We start from the raw sequence: 21157 nt of genomic DNA, 5'->3' as shown, positions 1-21157 counted from the left end.
ATATCTATTTGTGGTGTTTAAATCAAAATTGGTGAACCAAAATCCGACATGTATTAATTATTTGACAATAGGGACCCAGGGGCTCCAGTATTTGCTATATTCCTCTACAGAGAGGTTTTTAAATGAAATGTATTTCTCTAAGTTCATGTGTTCCTTTAAATAATTTTTTAAAGCATTTAAATTTGGCAATACTTCTTGTAATTTTGTTCGGTAAATAAAGTATTTTGTAAGCAAAATAATATTATTTTTAACAAAATTCAATTTAATATGTTCGTAGTTACCGAAAAGAATAATTTTAATATTCAAAGGCAGTTCAATATTTGTCATTTCAAAAATCCAGTTGTTCAGTGCATGCCAGAGATTTGAGACTATAGGACAGCTCCAAAATAAATGTTCTATGGTCTCTGGTTCTTCTTTGCAAAATTGACATATGTCGCTACTATATACAAACTTTTACTCAAATATAAAACAAAAATTAGAAAGGGAAATTACCTAACTCTTAAATAAGGTACAAAAAAAAAGAAGAACGCAAAATGATAAACATTATTATATTGTGTTAAAGAATGCTAGCAGTTACTGGAAGTAAGATCAAAATACTATATGAACCTGCTAATAAGACGTCATGCCGTCATATACTTTAGTATGTGTTGCTGTAGTTCATTGAACATTTCATACAACAAACTCTAATCGACACTTCATGATTTTAAAATCACCATCACGAATTGATTCATCGATACAATGTGTCAGTGTATCAACACACTAGCGACATGTTTTAGTGGTCTTGGACCTTTAAATACAAGTAAAGAAATCTGATTCATAATGTAGTCGATTGTGTTCTATTCCCGATTGTGACATTAAGATCAAGAGTGAATTCGCATGCATAGCAGAAAAAAAGTTAAATAACAAGACACTAAATGAGTTGGGAAATGTTTATCCCATATGCAGGTGAAGCTGGTATATTGCTGCTTTGGAGGGTGAAATTTCTAATTTCAAGATTAAAACCGTCTTGTTTGCCATAGATTCTGGTACTGAGATGACCGCTTATGTCAAATTTGAGTTATTAGTCTAAAAATGAGACAGAAGAAGCTGTTGTTATTTCAATTTCTAGTTCTGGAGGATATATTAATAAAACCCATTCAGAAAAGTTTTGATTATTAATGGAAAGAACATCATCAATATATCTGAATGTGAAATAGAATAATCTGGCTTCTTTGGTCTTCGTGTTCTTGTAAACAGGAAACTCTTACCCTGTCGGCGCAACTGGTCTCCATTAGTTTTTGTTTGTTACCCTGATTTGTCTTTTCTTAATCAATTTAGGAGATTCGAACATCGGTTAATTACTGTCGCCTTACTTTATACCTTTCTGTTTAAATCAAACTGTATGTCCTTTGCTGACTTTTTAATATATCTTTTGCAAGTTTTTTCATTGATACGAAAAGAGAGAGAGAGGGCGTTGATATTTAAAAAAAAATAATTTACTGGTTTACACGGAACTGCTTACCCTTCGGAACATATGAATATGTTATTGCTTTGGTGAAGTGCTTTCTTTCACGTCAGCATTTTCTATAAAGTATGGCATGCCAAGATAACATTTTCAATAATTACTACGGATGGTGAAAATAAATTACAGAATTTTGACCATAACATACATTGTAAATCGTAGGACATATGAAGAAACCACGTGACAATTTTGATATCATATTGCACACTGGTTAAATAAGCTTTTCAATATTTTTTCAATTAAAATTAAAATAACGACGCTATGAGAGGGCATGGTGTATACTGTCCGTAACGTTTAACCAGAACAAATATTTGTTTTCAAATGAAAATTAAAATAAAAATGAAACAAAACTATCCGACAGAGTGATATATCTTGGGTCACTTCAAATAAATATCTGATATTCACACGGGATTGGGTGCATAATTGGTCAGAATACATAAAAGGAGCAGCTGTTTTGTTCCTTTTTAGTTGTCCCTATTAAAATTGGGTGAGACTATGCTACAACCGACCAATATGTTCTCTTCAAGAATTTTGACATTTTCAGCGTTCCGGTTTGATTCCGGGTATTACGTCACATTAATGACGTCATAAAATATGATTTTATACTATAATAATAAATAAAGATATTCGTAGATATGTTGTAGCCATAAAGGATCCACCTTATTTCTCTTTTTTTTTGTCACTTCACAGGGCCAATATCGATACTTCGTAGCAATACTCCTTTAGCTTAGACTTCACTACAGTTTGGGCAATATATCTATTTTCTTAGGAAAAAGCTGTAATTTTATCCCCCTGTTATTGTCTTTCCTATTAATGAAAAATCATCTACATCCAATATAAGCATGTACTACTATTGCTAAGACTTTGCACTGAAATTAATTTTTACACTGAATAATATTTATAGCTGAAAGAATACTTTCGTCATATCATACTCTCATCTCCTGACCATACAAGTCTGTAAGGGAAGAATTAATTTTTCTGTTGGAATTTCTGTCAGAATCAAGAAAAGACAACAATTTGGAAGACGACTTTTCAGTCTCATATAAAAAAATATATAATTAACTGTCATTTGTTGATGTGGGATCTTTTGAACGAAAAAATAGACAGCACATACCCGTTCTTTGCAATTCATATCTTATAGATGTCATAGTAATAAGCTTAATATTTTTCAACTTGTCTAAAGAGAAGGGTCTATTAAAAAGGATAAATACCAAGGGGACAATAAAACAATAAATTGAAGAAAAAAAACCCAACACGATGGCCAAAAGATGAATGAAGGCTTGACCAACCCCAGTTTCCAAAAATAAGATTTAGTAACACGTATTCCAACAAAAAACGGGGGTGAACTTATATAAAGAATTCATAAAAAAGTATGATGCAGTAAATATTGTTGATTTATATTCCGTTGCTTCACAATAAAGTAGACATTGTCATATGAACAGCTTATGTTGCTACATGTCCAAAGTGGTGAACCAGACTCTGGAAACTGGAAATATAAAATAAAAGATACTTTGATATGTAATATCGATATATCTATTTGTATTATAGCGCAGTATTGATGATTCTATATTACTCTCATATTGACTTTTATGAAAAGAAAGAAAAAGAGGTTGTTTTCAGATTTGTTTGTTTTCTCAAGCGACAGTATTCAACCAACAGCTGTAGGCACATTAGCAAGCGTCCTGTAGTAGCGAGCACATTATGATGTTGTATTCCAAAATTCTATGCTTTTTTTATTTCAATATCAAGGAAAGTGGTAAATTTGTTGGTAGCTGCACTATGCATGGCTTTTATTGTATATTTTACTTTTACGACATATGGTCTAGATAGGCATATGGAGCTAGTATGTTCGCACCTAATACTAGTTTAACCCATCCATAGTGTGTGCCTGTACCAAGTCAGAATATTTGTACCATGCATGTGTTGTTATTTGTTGTTTATAAGTCAAATGTTTCTCCAATATTGTATAATAATTCATGTTATGTTTCTATGTGTTATCAACGGTTCAGATTGCAATACCTCACTAAGTTAGTAAAACGTTTCTTTTTATTATTATTTTCAATATAATAAGCTTGCTTTCTTTGATAAATTTTCATGACAATCCCAATCTTGATTAATAAAAAATTGTAAGCAGGTTGACAAAAGGATAGAACCTATTGCCCTTAAATCTTTATAATTCAGGCAGAGTTGCTCTTAAAATATCTTGGCTGTTCTGTTCGGACCCTGACAGTTTTAAAATTTCGTTATTAAGAGTTTCATGTATTTTCTATTCAAAATTATTGGTCTGGTGTAAATGGTGTTCCAAAAATATGTGTCATGCGCCGTACAATAGATTTCATACTTTAAACTATGTCTGATAACTGTATTCAATGAAAATTGTTTTTATAAGTTTTGAATTTTTTAAATATGTTTTATATCAAACTACAAGGGCAAATAAATGTCGAAGAGTGCACTCCAACATTTTTGTTTTTAAACTTCAAAAATACAAGCATTCAGATGCATTACAAGCTTGAGTTGACGAGAAATATAGAACATTCATACATCTTTTACATGATAATATACAACTCCTCTTTAATGATAGGAATTCGTAAAAGCAATATATGTTTACCTTTTACAAACCAGGAGACATGCCTGTTCAGTTCCATTAATACCTAATGTACCTACTAACCCGTCTACTAATGTTTTCAGTTCATCGGTTGCAAATAAAGTATCTAAAATATGACAAAAAAGTCTGTCACAACTTTCAAAAGCTGCTTATAATATAAATATGTTTTATGTTTTCACATATTAGTGATCGACAATTATCCTTTATAAGAAAACAATGACTAGATTCGGGATGATTTAGAGCTTGTAAAACTATGTAGACATCTGTCAATTTCTGATGTCATCTTCGTTTTCATATGTTGCGCTGGGATGCTTTCTCAATGATATAAACTTATTATTTTTTTTTATTCATACAAGTAGAATTTAATTTTTTTAAGAAGTCCTATCTAAATGCTATATGATGGGATTTTTGCTATTGTAACAGTAAAACTTCAAAAGGACAGCAGATTTGGTTTTTTCCCAAGACTGTCTCATATCAATGGAGGAGCCAGTGAAACAAATTTCACTGATCAAGTCCACTTGATTGAATTTGAAAAATTTTCTTCTGCATAAAACTTTGAGACTCTTTCGATTTTTTTAAGTCTGTTTTGGCCGATGTGCATCGTTTATATATATTATTGTGCAGAAAAAAATCGAAAGATACCAAGAGAACATTGAAACCTCATGTGTCGATGAAACCTGACAACGCCTTGGCTAAAAACGAGAACCGACGGAACCGACGGAATGACAACCAAGTCCACAAGCACTACATAAAAAACTAATGACTGAACAAACTAAACCCACTACAAAACATGGGTGAGTTCAGGATCTTTCATGTTCCTGCTCCACATGTGGTACCGGTCGTGTTGTTCATGGAAGAACTAAGTCTGTGATAAGTCTCATTCGATGATAGCACAATCGAGGATTGAGGACGGGATTGTGGTTCCGACAATTGAACATATCCGTGTCATCTGTGATACAGAAGTTCCATAACGTTCAACCAACTCGCAATAGCGTCCGTTTCAAAGGTTTGACTTTAACTTAACAACATGAAAAACTGAATATAACTTCATACTGAAGTAAATCATTTTATATGCACAAGTTGAAAACAACTATTGTTTAATTAAAGATTTGTTAATCTATCTATTTAATATATATTTACGATATATTTTGAATATTAACAGATGAAGTAGGATCACTCCTAATACAAATTAACCAAAAAGGACGTTTAGTTCATGAACTTTAAGACTTTATTTAATATCTAATTAAATTTACCATAACAAGATATTTTTCATTAAAACGGTGCGAACGCAAACATTTCATTTTTTTTTAATGTTCAATATAAAGACTTGCAGAACGAACACATTTTCTTTCACTGAAAAATATTATCAAAATGAAAATGAATTAAAAAATCATAATTTGTTTTATTCGATACAATTTTCAACTTCTTGAAAGTGAGAAAAAATATCAACATTGAAAACCCTGAGCTATCGGTTTCCTAAATAAGTATCGACACTTTAAACATATTGCAGATAAAAGAGGGACGAAAGATACCAGAGGGTAGATAAAATGAGATTTCACTTAATTCTAATGTTGAACAATGCCTTGCGCATTCGGAGAATACAGATGTATTTTGAAATACATACCAAACCAGCAAATCACGGAAAACCTTTCAAAATCAAATGTTCGAAACATAGGATCTTTTGTCGAACCACAAAAAAATAGAGAGAGAAAGAAATCAGATGAACAACATTATTTGATCCTATAGAATATCTTCTAAAATCTTAGAAATGTGTTTGGATCAAGCTTCAAAACTATAATCGACGCTTCTATAAGATATAATGTTTTGTGCAGTAAAACACTTTCAATCACTCTATATTTGACTGTCATAATAGTGAGAGGTTTAGCTAGCTATTAAACCAGGTTTAATCCTCAATTTTCTACATCAGGAAAAGCATGTACCAAGTCAGGAATATGACCCTTTGTAAAATGATATTCAAGCATATATAATTAATTGTGGATGGAGATTTCAGAAATGTTTAACTGTTCAAAAGGTATTAGGAAAGTCCTTTATCTCCTATATTTTTGTCATAAACTTCGAAATATTGACATTAAGACTTCAAAAGAACACAGATATAATAGGATTTCAGATGAAATATTGAAAGGTATGGGGAAATTAGATTGGAAAAAAATAGATTGGATATTTTAGATTATGATATGCATAACCATCCTAGTTCTAGTTAATCCGTACAGATTACCTACATAAGCATACATTTAGTATTTTGTTTTTTTGAAATGTTGTTTATAGCGTCTATTGACTCAATGAGGTGGATTGTGTAGTCTTGGGGAAAGAAATCAACGTAACATATTATAATGTTGATATATAAATTCATTCCTAGGGTAATCGTCCCATACTGAATATTAATGATTCTCCTTATAAACTTGCCTACATTAATATTAGGACCTTACGATTTTCACTTTAGCCCACAAAATAATGCAAAAAGGAATTGTATAATGTTTTATAGAAAAAAAAAATGAATTGTGTTCAAATTATCTTTTTTCATGTGTCTGTAAGCCAAAATTCTACCCCAAAATTCGTCATACTCCATATAACTTAAACATAATTTGCAATTGCTATTGTTTTTATTGTTTTTATTGGTATAAATATTGATTTTGTTATGAGTAAATTAAAACCATACAAAATATAATAGTTATACAATATGCACTTTCACGGTACTATAATCTGTCGATACCTTTATTTTGGCATTGCGCAAGGTCATGTTTTTCTCTTAATGTTAATGACGTCTTTACACTAAATGCATTGGATGTTGGATATGTACTGATTGATATTTCAGTCTAAGATACACGATTTTTTGTATTAGTTGTTATTGACTTTGAACTAGCTGTCAGTAACTGCGAATACTCTAAGATCTGTACTTTATGTCATTTTTGTTATTAGGGATGTATAAAAACCCTGCCACGTCCGGTCTGTGTTTTTGTTAGATAGTGTTTAGCTTTGTATCTCATTTTCTATTCAAATATTGCATCTAAACCTTTATTGGCGAATTCTACTTAAACATTTTGGTCACGTGGTTTTACCTCATAAAGTAATGTGATTACCACATCAAAGAATGACAGGACCACATCAAATACTGAAATAAACACATCATGTAGTGTAAAGTCGTCAAATTTTGAAACATCATTACGTAATGTTAAAGCCATATAAAGAATTGGCAAATCATCATTACGAAATAATAAAACCAAATCATGTAATGAAACAAATACATTACGTTAAGTCACATACACATCAAGTAATGTTAAAACCACATTGCCTAATGACATAACCACATTAAATAATGGTGAAACCACATCGAGTAATGACAAAACCATATTAAGTAATGACAAAACAATATCAAGTCAATACAAACCATATCGTGTAATATCGAAATATCAATAAGTAATGACTATTCCATATTGAATTATATCACAACATCATTACGTAATGTCAAAATCATATTATGTAAAGACAAAATATCATCAAGTAATGACAAAACAACATAACGTAATATCAGAGTTCCACATTAGACAGCTGTGGCGTTCCATACACACAGCATCTCTGATCTATAACCTATTTAGAATTACAGTGATTAATATTTGTTTACAAATTATAATATGAGGTTTTTATTTACTAAATGCCCTTTACCTGTTGTTGTGTACCTGGATGTTCTTATAGAGGTGGACATATGTTTCCAAGGGATGGGGATTTTAAAAAAGAAATGGACAATTGCATTAAAAGAAATTCAAAGGTAGAAAAGCACATAGAATGGATAGTCCTATAATATATGACCTGGGGGCATTATTTTGTTTATTTCTGTTTAATTCTGTTTATTTCATATATTTTCCTTTTACTTATTTTGCTATTTATTACTTTTTATTTTCTATTTTTTGTTTTTACTATAAATGTGCCACCCTAACGTCGCATAAAAAATGCAAATATCAGCATAAAAACGTTCAATAAGGAAAATATAATGCGAAGGCATATATTATAGGATTAAAAGAATGGACAGCTAGCAAAAACAGTGTAGTTTGCTATAACATTTTCTTTGCTGAGTGATCATACATCAATTACAAGTTTTGGTAAATGAAAGTTTAAATGAATATTCAATAATTCATATTTAAATATAATAATTAAATAAATAATCTTAGATTTTATGATATTTGTCAAGAACTACCTGTTTGAAATATTTTTCCTAAAAAGAAGTTAAAACTTCTTTCATTTCAGCAATGAATTTTTAATTTCTTTGAATTATTAATAATTTGTGATCTTAAAATGTCTACACAAAGAAGTTATTTGTATGTTTTTCAGTGCAAAACATATGTCTTTATACTTTAAAATAATAATCATGTTTTTTTTCCAACACTAACTCCCAATTTACCTCAGACAAGTAAGGAGATTTAGGTATGATTAGTTCATTTCGGGATGTATATGGGCTTTGATCTATAAAGAGGTTAAACTCCTACTGTCTGTCGATACATTTATTTTTGGCATTGCACTAGTCATGTCTTCTTTGACTGTCCATGACGTTAAAATACTAAATCCCTGGGATGTGTTTTAATTGATTTTTGTTTCTGATGCATGATTTTTTATTATTAATTGTTTTGGCTTTTAACTAGCTGTCAGTAACTGCGAGTACTCTCAAATCGTACTTTCTTGTTTATTTGACCTGTTGATACTAATTGTATTGCTTTTTTGTTATTTAATGTTATTCAGGGTTATATCTGGTCTGTGTGCCAGCTTTGATGGGTGTTTGGTATTACTTTAAATTTTCACTTCGTACTATGAACATCAAAATTATTTATTTTGTAAAACTATTTCCTTTCTCTATTGGTACTATACACGTATACCTAACAACAAAATTATTTTCATTTACCTGTGTTTAAAGTTATTGCAAATGGCTGATATTTTTGTTCGAGCATATTGTTTTTCTTTATTTGTTTAACATTTCTTACCGATATAACATGTTACTTTTATTATTCTTCCCTTAGTTTATTTATTTTGTATTTACATTGTGTCATAGGTCAAATTTATTTGTTCAGTGTATGTTCAATGGTGTTAATATGTCCTTTGATTGAGTTAAGCTATCTCAGTTGATATTTTATAGTGTCTTTCTATTTTGTGATGTTACACTATTGTTTCAGAAAAAGGGTGAAGGTTTTGTACAATTAAAACGTTTAAACCCGCTGCATTTGTTTGCACCTGTCCTAAGTCAGGAATCTGATGTTCAGTAGTTGTCGTTTGTTTATGTGGTTCATAAGTGTTTCTCGTTTCTCGTTTTTTATATAGATTAGACCGTTGGTTTTCCCGTTTGAATGGTTTTACACTAGTAATTTTTGGGGCCCTTTATAGCTTACTGTTCGGTGTGAGCCAAGGTTCCGTGTTGAAGACCGTACTGTGACCTATAGTGGTTTACTTTTATAAATTTTGACTTGGAAGGAGAGTTGTCTCATTGGCACTCATACCACATCTTCTTATATCTATTTGATTTCTAATACTTTTTTTTATCGTTTTCTGTTAATCCAGCTGGAGAAGCAGCAAGAAAAGGAAGTAACTTTGACACAAATATTCCACATTTAATCGTTTGTTGCTTTCCGACTGACTGAACTCCTTGAAACTCTGGGACTCTTATAATAAAGAGATATTTATTTATGTAAACATCAACTTTGTAGGTGATTTCTATTTTCATTTCCGTATGACACTTTGATATGACAAAAAATGTGTCATTTTCGGTTCCCAGTCGCAAGTATTTCAGAAATCTATAGTTGTACAATTGCTTAGCTGTAGTGCCCAATATTTCCCCTCATTGGCTCCAGTTATACCTCTATTGGTTTTGATGTAAACTGTGCAAAGTCATTTCCAAAATTCTGATTTCTGACATATGATTCTAATATAAGAATGATAATTTTTTTTAAGTATTTTGTTGATTAACCCATCAAATTTGGCATCTAAAGCTAGGTTTTGTTTTTAATTTGTCATATATATGTATATAGTTTTTATTCCAGTTATACATTTACTGAAACTTATTGCAAGAATGACAGAAATAAAAAATTCATGATATATTTGAATATTTTTGTAAATAAATTTAATTATATTGATAAATATATACATGTATCTAAAACCTCTTCCACATTCCAATTTTATAATGAAGAAAAACATACATGCATTTATATTTATAATTTTAAATATATTAAAAAGCTCCCTTATTTTTCTTCCTGATACACATGCACTTTTTGATTTTAATTCTTTTGTTAGTTCAGGCAGTGTCCAATTTCCAAAATTTGACACATTTGTATCATTAAAATATTAAATAGTGAATAATTATAAGATAAAAATGAAACAAAAGAATTTATTAAGATACACATGTTTGTGTGTCATTTGCTAATGAATGCATGCTGGCTTCATTATCATACAAACATATGTTGTTGGACCTGATCTATCACAGCGCCATTTGTAATTAAGTGGGGATAATCTTCACCAATGTCTCTCATTTTTCAAACTTTCCCAGGAAAAAAAATATATTTTTCAATTCATACAAAAAAATCCTAAAACATTTATTGTTAATAAACCTCGAACATCACAACTTTTGTGGAATTTGATCGTTTGAAATTACAAAATCTTCAAACAATTTGGCTTATAGACACATGAAAAAAGATAATTTGAACACAATTCATATTTGTTTTTTCTATAAAACATTATGCAATTCCTTTTTGCATTATTTTTTGGTCTAAAGTGAAAATCGTAACGTCCTAATACTAATGTAGGCAAGTTTATAAGGAGAATCAATAATATTCAGTATGGGACGATTACCCTAGGAATGAATTTATATATCAACATTATAATATGTTACGTTGATTTCTTTCCCCAAGACTACACAATCCGCCTCATTGAGTCAATAGACGATATAAACAACATTTCAAAAAAACAAAATACTAAATTTATGCTTATGTAGGTTATCTGTAAAGATTAACTCTAACTAGGATGGTTATGCATATCAGCATCTAAAATATTCAATCTATTTTTTCCAATCTAATTTCCCCATACCTTTCAATATTTCATCTGAAATCCTATTATATCTGTGTTCTTTTGAAGTCTCAATGCCAATATTTCGACGTTTATGACAAAAATACAGGAGAAAAAGGACACCCTTTCCCAATACTTTTTGAATTGTTTAACATTTCTGAAATCTATGTTTGAATATTATTTGACAAAGTCTTAACCCAATTTATGTATGAGTTATTAAATTCAAAGTGATGTAAAAAATCAAACATACAATTCCATTTAAGAATGTCAAAGGATTTTTGAAAATCAACAAAACCAAAAGCCCTTCCTACATTTCAGATGTCTGCAAAATCTATTATATCTTGTATTTGTCATATATCCATTTTTTTTATGTATTCAGTTTGATATATCAATCAGTTTTGGTAAAACATTTTTCAGTCGTTGAGCTGGTACATTTTAGAAAATCATTTTATAATGAAATTGATCTTTAATTTTCTAGTTTTAATGGGTTTCCTGTTTTTAATATCAACTACAAATACTACACCATTACGAGTAGGTCAATAAACTATCTTCATAACTTAAATGGTATACATTAACAAATTTATATATAAGTCTCTCCCAAACCATTTAGTAAAATTCTACAGAAAAACCATCAAGCCATGGCGACTCATTCACTTTCATATTTGACAAATATGTTATCGATTAATAAGTCCATTGGAGTCGTTTTATATCCGTTATCACTCTATTCACTTCCTCAAATGTTTCATTGTAATATGTCGTTTAGCTTTCACAGTATTAGTAGATGATGTTTTAATATTAAGTGCATTTTTTTCGAATTTGTCAACCTAAATTTGTCGTCTTCTAGAGTATCACAGAACAGGTAACCAAGATTGAATTTTTTAACATATTGTAAATATCTGGTCAGAGCTCTTAGTTTTTGACATCTTTTCCAGATGATTTTAGTTTCCAGTTGTTTTTTCCACTATATAATATCACTGGTATCACTCCTTTTTACAGCAAATTATATTCCACTTTGCTTTTGTGAACCTGGAAATATTTCAAATCTGACTTGCTTCCAAAATATCCCGAAGCTTGCTTTCCCGTTACTTTTACCCGTATCGTCTATGTCTACATCCATATTTAAATGTTCGTACACATAGTGAAACGGTAACGACCTTTTCGTCGAATTTTACACAATTACGTGTCTGACATTGTTATGAAATACAAAATACAGAATTTAATTGTTATGATAATGTTAAGTGTCAAATAATGTTTGAAAAGTATGAATATTCATATCGTTAACTTTCTTATCAGTCTTTGCAACTTGTAAATCCATCTCAGATTCACAAATCTGTTTTTCTTTTCAGCACACTTGAAAGGCTCCCGAAATTGAAGTAATATCTCACAATGGGTATATATTTTCTCGTATCAAGTCATCTGAAACACATTTGAATCTTAAAAGCGCGTCCGAAATTGTCAAGACAGTGAATTTTGCATAACGTTTTTCCTCCTATGTTTCTAAAAGTTCACATTTTTTTCTGTTTTCCAGTTGTCTCATTTGCTGCTTGTGCAAATATAGTTCTTAGTTTGCCCAATATGAATCTCTTTGCAGTTTGGACAAGTTTTGCAATATAGATAGTTTTCTGACTTACATGTAATATTTGCGTTTATATTAAATATTTTGCCGTTTTTAAAGTGTTTTGTATTTCCTAGTTCTACATAATTGTTATTGTCTCTAGAACATACTCCACATCGTGAATCTGCACATAGAGTAACAGGAAATATCTTTTTATCCGTGTCGAATTTGAATTTTGTAAGACGGCGTTTTAATATTTTAAACTGTTTCCGCTGTACATGATGGAATCTTCGTTTACTAATGTTTGCATAATGTCTCCATACAACATAAAGTCGGGAAATTCGATTTTATTATTTTGAAAGTGTTTGTTAATAATGAATCGTGAGTAGCTACGAACGGAATAAGATCACTTTAATTTTTCATGTCTTTTTGTGCTTGTTACTGTGAAACAGGCATTTCAATTGCTCGATTTATGCCGACTTATATTAATGGCAACGGATATTTTTGTGGTAAAAGATTTGCTTTAATTCTTCTGATCATATTTTCCCATGTCTACATCAAGTACCAAAGTGCATACCCGTCTAGCCTAAAAATATTGAATGTTCCTTTTTGTGTGAGATAGGTGACATAATTTAAAGTTTAGGTACTGATGAGTGTCCGTCGTTTTTATAAAATATATCCGGTATAGTTTAATTGACACAGTTTAACTTATTTTATAAAGTTTCATGGATTACCTGTTCAAAACAGTTGTTCTTAACTTAGAGGTGTTTTTAAATTGTAAAATGTGAGTTTTCCATTTCTATGCAGCAACATTACATCAAGATATCCATATGGAGTATACATCTCCCAATAGTAACGATATAAATGAGTTTTTGTTGCCTATAAAACTATCTTGATTTCTTTCAAAGAGAGTTGCTGCCCACATAGTAGCCATTGAACTAAGGGTTCAAAGTGGTAAAGTTGACGCTATTGTGATTTGGTTGACCGTTATGGAATATCCGTGCCTCCTATGACCATGGATATGTCTAATAAAATGAATCCAACATCTTATCAATTTCGAAGCCCTATTCTGGATTTATCTTCATCAGGAACGCTCAAAACAGAATAATTGAAAGCCAAGGATGTATGAGAACATTATGACAAAAAATTACCTAAATAATATCAACATCCATCTGGTGTCAACCTTGCATGAGGTAGTTGAAACCTTAGTTTCGAGATCTTTAATAAATCAAATTCAGAAACAGACAATTTAACAAAAATACCTTACTGTTGTATACATCTGCCTGTCAAAAGTCAGTGGATGTTTTAAGTCATATTGTAATAGTTGATTGTTATTTTAAGAATTTGATGGGGTCGATGTCATGTTGTCAAACACTGTATAAGTTTTTAAACAGTTCCTCATTAACTCCGATAGAATGAAAAACTTGTCGGCCAGATTTAGTCTTTAGTCCTTATAAACCAATTTTCAAGAACATTCTCGTCTGATTTGTTCTGTAGGATGTTCCAAAACAAGAGTTTATTTATAACAAGCAAAAAGTTTTACATGCTTACAGCCGATGTCACAAAGTGGAATGTCTGTAGGATTATAAGTTATCACATTTTTAGTTCAAACGTGCTAATTTCAATAAAGGTTATCGATACTTAGAGGTTTCATGATACTATAAAAGACAAAGCATGCGTTCATACTGTCTCACACCACATTCCATTGCAATCAGGTAAGACGTATTCATAATAATGGTCAATGTAGCAAGGCATTAGTTCAAATGTGCTTAATAAAAGCAGTCAATATCATATTATGTTACACTTAGTTTATTGGTAAAGCTATTTTAATGAGCTGAAACATACTTGACTTATGCATGCATTTTCCATTGAAACAAAAATATCTCAACTTTTAGTTCAGTTATCAGCACATAAAAGAAATCTTTTGATACCATATACCAGTAACAATAAATGAAAAGACAACTTTCTATTCTTCTCATATTCTACATACGTTTTACAGTACTTGTGTATATGAAGCTAGATGATCTCGAACCATCCGATGCATGTTTCACTCCTTCAACAATTTTTTGTTACTAGTACTTAAGTCTTTCTATACAAAATGCAATTACACATCCTCTTTTATTTACTAATTTAGAAAAGAAATAGAAAACATTAAGGGGCGGATTATGCCACTAAGGTTTAGACAAAATATAATCATTCCTCCGTTCTTTGTTTTGAAACTGTCGTCACACGTCTTTAACTGTTACGTTACCAAAATATATTTTATAATTTTGTGAATAGGTCGTCTCTCTTTTTGTACATATGTACGATCTTCTCGATGTATTCGCATTAAATGTTTATGTTTGAATAAGGTCCGACTATAGGGGACTATAATTTATAGATGTAAATACTCCATGCAGCACATCAATCTATTTTGTTAGGTATCTTTTTGCTTGAAGTTATTGGTCCAGCTACATATAGATATCCGATTATTGAGGTTGGGTCTTGAGAATTTTTATTCCTATAGAATCATTTCAAGGAAATTTTAGACAAAACTCTTACATCCTGCTGTTTTTTTCACATACACATGCTATATTAAAAGAATATGATAACTTTATATAGTAATTCTGTTTATAGTTATTACTATTTGCCAAAACATTTCATCGTGAACCTATGATATTCAGGGTCTGTACAGAAAACTTGCAAATCATTGAACAACTTTGAATTAAGTTCGAACACGACCGATATCGACATTTCTAGATTATACACTGTATTCGGTTTGATTTTAAAGTAGTTATCGTTTTAATTAAACTATTGTTATCTACTTTCAGTTAAAAACTTGAAAATGAAACTTGCCTTTGGTATATTGTTGTTGTTACCAGTGGTATTTTCTATGCCACAGAAAAGACTCGTTTTTGGTAAGTGCTCACTGGGCAGTGATTTTTTCTTTAAGAAACTAAGGTTTCAACTCGTACAGACAAGGTTGACCTTAGATAAATTTTATGTTCTTTTTGGTCATATAGCTCTTCAATCGATTCGGTTCTTATACAGCATTGGTTTTCAAATATTCAGATTTAAGCGATCCTGACGAAGGTAAATCAAGAAAAGCAAACCTGACATATGAAATTGATAAAACGTTGTTTCTATTTTGTATGTAATAAACCCAAAATATGGTATTTCAAATAAAGTTAAACTGTAGTTATATATTATATGTGTACTGTTTTATGATGAAACATGTAACAGCTTTGTTGTTTTGGTAGTATTATAACTAAAAAGTAAATTAACAAAAATACCGCACTTCAAAGAAGAAAGTTCAAAACGGAAAGACCCTTATCAAATGGCAAAATCAAAAGCTCAAACACATCAAACGAATAGAAAACAACTGTCATATTTCTGACTTGGTTCATGTTTTTCCTTATGTACAAAATTGAGGATTAAACCTGGTTTAATAACTAGCTAAACCGCTCACTTTTATGACAGTCAAATATAGAATGATTGAAAGTGTTTTACTGCACAACAAATTATATCTTATAGAAGAGTCAACTATAGTTTCGAAGCTTGATCCAAACACATTTCTAAGATTTTAGAAGATATTCTATAGGAACAAATAATGTTGTTCATCTGATTTCTTTCTCTCTCTATTTTTTTTTTTTTTGTGGTTCGACAAAAGATCCTATGTTTCGAACATTTGATTTTGAAAGGTTTTCCGTGATTTGCTGGTTTGGTATGTATTTCAAAATACATCTGTATTCTCCGAATGCGCAAGGTAGTGTTCAACCTTAGAATTAAGTGAAATCTCATTTTATCTGCAATATGTTTAAAGTGTCGATACTTATTTAGGAAACCGATAGCTCAAGGTTTACAATGTACATCTTTTTTCTCACTTTCAAGAAGTTGAAAATTGTATCGAATAAAAACAAATTATGATTTGTTTATTTCATTTTCAGTTTGATAATATTTTTCAGCGAAAGAAAATGTGTTCGTTCTGCAAGTTTTTATATTGAACATTAAAAAAAAATGAAATGTTTGCGTTCGCACATTTTAATGAAAAATATCTTGTTATGGTAAATTTCTTCAAATATGAAATGAAGTTTTATAATTCATGAACTGAACGTCCTTTTTGGTTAATTTGTATTAGGAGTGTTCCTACCTCATCTGTTAATATTCCAAATATATCGTAAATATATAAATAGATAGATTAACAAATCTTTAATTAAACAGTAGTTGTTTTCAACTTGTGCATATAAAATAATTTTCTTCAGTACGAAGTTATATTTAGTTTTTCATGTTGCAAAGTTGAAGTCAAACCTTTGAAACGGACGCTATTGCGAGTTGGTTGAACGTTATGGAACTTCTGTATCACAGATGACACGGATATGTTCAATTGTCGGAACCACAATCCCGTCCTCTTTCCCCCGATTGTGCTATCATCGAATGAGACTTATCACAGACTTAGTTCTGCCATGAGCAACACGACCGGTACCACATGTGAAGCAGGAACAGGAAAGAACCTGCACTCACCCATGGTTTGTAGTGGGTTTAGTTTGGTCAGTCTTTAGTTTTCAATGTAGTGCTTGTGGACTTGGTTGTCATTCCGTCGGTTCTCGTTTTTAGTCAAGGCGTTGTCAGGTTTCATCGACATATGATGTTTCAATGTTCTCTTGTTATCTTCCGATTTTTTTGTGCACAATAATAAATATAAACGATGCATATCGGCCAAAAAAGACTTAAAAAAATTCGAAAGAGTCTCAAAGTTTTATGCAGAACAAAAAATTTAAATTCAACCAAGTGGACTTGATCAGTGAAATTTGTTTCACTGGCTCCTCCATTTCTATGAGACAGTCCTGAGAAAAAAACTGTCCTTTTGAAGTTTAACTGTTACAATAGCAAAACCCCATCAAATAGCATTAAGATAGGACTTCGAGACTTCTTGAAAAATTGAAATTCTACTTGTGTGAATAAAAAGAAATAATAGATATAGATATCATTGAGAAAGCATCCCAGCGAAACATATGAAAACGAAGATGACATCAGAAATTGACAGATGTCTATATAGTTTGACAAGCTCTAAATCATCCCGAATCTAGTCATTGTTTTCTTATAAAGGATTATTGTCGATCACTAATATGTGAAAACATAAAACATATTTATATTATAAGCAGCTTTTGAAAGTTGTGACAGACTTTTTTGTCATATTTTAGATACTTTATTTCAAACCGATGAACTGAAAACATTAGTAGACGGGTTAGTAGGTACATTAGGTACTAATGGAACTGAACAGGCATGTGAAACTGAATGCCACACACTCATCAAACAAGATCATCTCCTGCAATTCGGTTGTCCCCTGGTTTGTAAAAGGTAAACATATATTGCTTTTACGAATTCCTTATCATTAGAGAGGAGTTGTATATTATCATGTAAAAGATGTATGAACGTTCTATATTTCTCGTCAACTCAAGCTTGCAATGCATCTGACTGCTTGTATTTTTGAAGTTTAAAAACAAAACTGTTGGAGTGCACTCTTCGACATTTATTTGCCCTTGTAGTTTGATATAAAACATATTTAAAAAAAATCAAAACTTATAAAAACAATTTTCATTGAATATAGTTGTCAGACATAGTTGAAATTATGAAATCTATTGTACGGCGCATGAGACATATTTGTGGAACACCATTTACCCCAGACCAATAATTTTGAATAGAAAATACATAAAACTCTTAATAACGACATTTTAAAACTGTCAGGGTCCGAACAGAACAGCCAAGATATTTTAAGAGCAACTCTGCCTGAATTATAAAGATTTAAGGGCAATAGGTTCTATCCTTTTGTCAACCTGCTTACAATTTTTTTATTAATGAGGATTGTGATTGTCATGAAAATTTATCAAAGAAACCAAGCTTATTATATTGAAAATAATAATAAAAAGAAACGTTTTACTAAGTTAGTGAGGTATTGCAATCTGAACCGTTCATAACAAATATAAACATAACATGAATTTCCATACAATGTTGGAGAAACATTTGACTTATAAACAACAAATAACAACACATGCATGGTACAAATATTTTGACTCGGTACAGGCACACACTATGGATGGGTTAAACCAGTATTAGGTGCGAACATACTAGCTCCATATGCCTATCTAGACCATATGTCGTAAAAGTAAAATATACAATAAAAGCCATGCATATTGCACCTACCAACAAATTTACCACTTTCCTAAATATCGAAATAAAAAAAGCATACAATTTTGGAATACAACATCATAATGTGCTCGCTACTACAGAACGCTAGCTAAGGTGCCTACAGCTGTTGGTTGAATACTGTCGTTTGAGAAAACAAACAAATCTGAAAACATCCTCTTTTTCTTTCTTTTCATAAAATTCAATATGAGAGTAATAAAGAATCAATACTGCGCTATAATACAAATAGATATATCGATATTACTTATCAAATTATCTTTCTTTTATTTTATATTTTTAGTTTCCAGAGTCTGGTTCACCACTTTGGACATGTAGCAACATAAAATGCTCATATGACAATGTCTATTTTATTGTGAAGCAACGAAATATAAATCAACAATATGTACTGCATCATACTTTTTTATGAATTATTTTATATAAGTTTACCCCCGTTTTTTTTTGTGGAATACGTGTTGCTAAATCTTATTTTTGGAAAGTTTTGTAAACTGGGGTTGGTCTAGCTTTCATTTATCTTTTGGCCATCGTGTTGGTTTTTTTTTCTTCAATTTATTGTTTTATTGTCCCCTTGGTATTTCTCCTTTTTAATAGACCCTTCTCTTTAGACAAGTTGAAAAAATATTAAGCTTATTACTATGACATCTATAAGATATGATTTTGCAAAGAACGGGTATGTGCTGTCTATTTATTCGTTCAAAAGATCCCACATCAACAAATGACAGTTAATTATATATTTTTTTATATGAGACTGAAAAGTCGTCTTCCAAATTGTTGTCTTTTCTTGATTCTGACAGAAATTTCAATAGAAGAATTAATTGTATGGTCAGGAGATGGGAGTATAATATGACGGAAGTATTCTGTCAGCTATAAATATTATTCAGTGTAAAAATTAATTTCAGTGCAAAGTCTTAGCAATAGTATTACATGCTTATATTGGATGTAGATGATTTTTCAATAATAGGAAAGACAATAACAGGGCGATGAAATTACAGCTTTTTCCTAAGAAAATAGATATATTGCCCAAACTGTAGTGAAGTCTAAGCTAAAGGAGTATAGCCACGAAGTTTCGATATTGGCCCTGTGAAGTGACAAAAAAAAAACAAAAGAGAAATAATGGATCCTTTATAGCTACAACATATCTACGAATATCTTTATTTGTTATTATAGTATAAAATCATATTTTATGACGTCATTAATGTGACGTAATACCCGGAATCAAACCGTAACGCTGAAAATGTCAAAATTCTTGAAGAGAACATATTGGTCGGTTGTAGCATAGTCTCACCCAATTTTAATAGGGACAACTAAAAAGGAACAAAATAAACAGCTGCTCCTTTTATGTATTCTGACCAATTATGCACCCAATCCCGTGTGAATATCAGATATTTATTTGAAGTGACCCAAGATATATCACTGTGTCGGATAGTTTTGTTTCATTTTTATTTTAATTTTCATTTGAAAACAAATATTTGTTGTGGTTAAACGTTACGGACAGTATACACCATGCCCTCTCATAGCGTCGTAATTTTAATTTTTATTGAAAAAATATTGAAAAGGTTATTTAACCACTGTGCAATATGATATCAAAATTGTCACGTGGATTTCTTCATATGTCCTACGATTTACAATGTATGTTATGGTCACAATTCTGTAATTTATTTTCACCATCCGTAGTAATTATTGAAAATTGAAGAATTTCACACTTCCTGGTTAAATTTCGCATTGGCCTCAGGCCTCGACCAAAGTAATTTTACTCTTATTTTGATTGTTTGAAACTATGACTCAGTTTGCAACAATATTTAGCGTGGTCGACGCCTGTGGCCACATCGAAAATTTAACTTTTGCTAACAAGCGAATCCTGATTCAACGCCTCCATTTCCGAGGTACGACTTATTCTCAAACTCCGTACAGAGATCTTTTCAGTTCCATGTTCCTTTACTCCATCAATCAGGTAGTATGCCGATCGGAGCTGGAACTGCCGGGGAGTTTGATATATTCTGTGACGAAATAACTGTACAAAGAACTTGTACAATTGGTATAAATAGAAATACATTCTATGATTAATTATTTTTTTATTTATGATATTTTCTTTATTATCTTTTTTTCTGTTAATATTGAAATAATTAGCACGGTCTTTGCTTTGCTATGCAAACAAAAATAGGGCAGTTTCAAATAAGAGCCGTAGTATTTCTCCGTAAAATTCTTCATCCAGCAGAACAATATCGGTGTCAACATTAAATTTATTACAAATTTCCCTTCA

General features: G+C 30.8%; 1 protein-coding gene across 2 annotated transcripts in view; it reads left to right on the top strand.

The window, feature by feature from the left end:
* The window catches only part of LOC127730642 (uncharacterized), a 214578-nt gene extending 195297 nt beyond the window's left edge, over positions 1-19281 (top strand). Inside the window, exons 1-4 of one of the 2 annotated variants that reach the window (XM_052239139.1) lie at positions 14420-14432; positions 15528-15614; positions 17898-18054; positions 19181-19281. In XM_052239139.1, the coding sequence (XP_052095099.1) occupies positions 15542-15614; positions 17898-18054; positions 19181-19223 (273 nt within the window). In that variant the 5' untranslated portion in view covers positions 14420-14432; positions 15528-15541 and the 3' untranslated portion in view covers positions 19224-19281. Of the gene's footprint in view, positions 1-14419; positions 14433-15527; positions 15615-17897; positions 18055-19180 lie in introns of those variants that run through there. The other variant, XM_052239138.1, reaches the window with a different exon arrangement.
* Positions 19282-21157: the final 1876 nt, after the last annotated feature.

Source organism: Mytilus californianus, unplaced genomic scaffold (assembly GCF_021869535.1).
Source record: "Mytilus californianus isolate M0D057914Y unplaced genomic scaffold, xbMytCali1.0.p SCAF_2, whole genome shotgun sequence".
Classification (NCBI taxonomy): domain Eukaryota; kingdom Metazoa; phylum Mollusca; class Bivalvia; order Mytilida; family Mytilidae; genus Mytilus; species Mytilus californianus.
The sequence above is the reverse complement of the archived record's forward strand: the minus strand, read 5'-3'. Positions and strand labels throughout refer to the sequence as shown.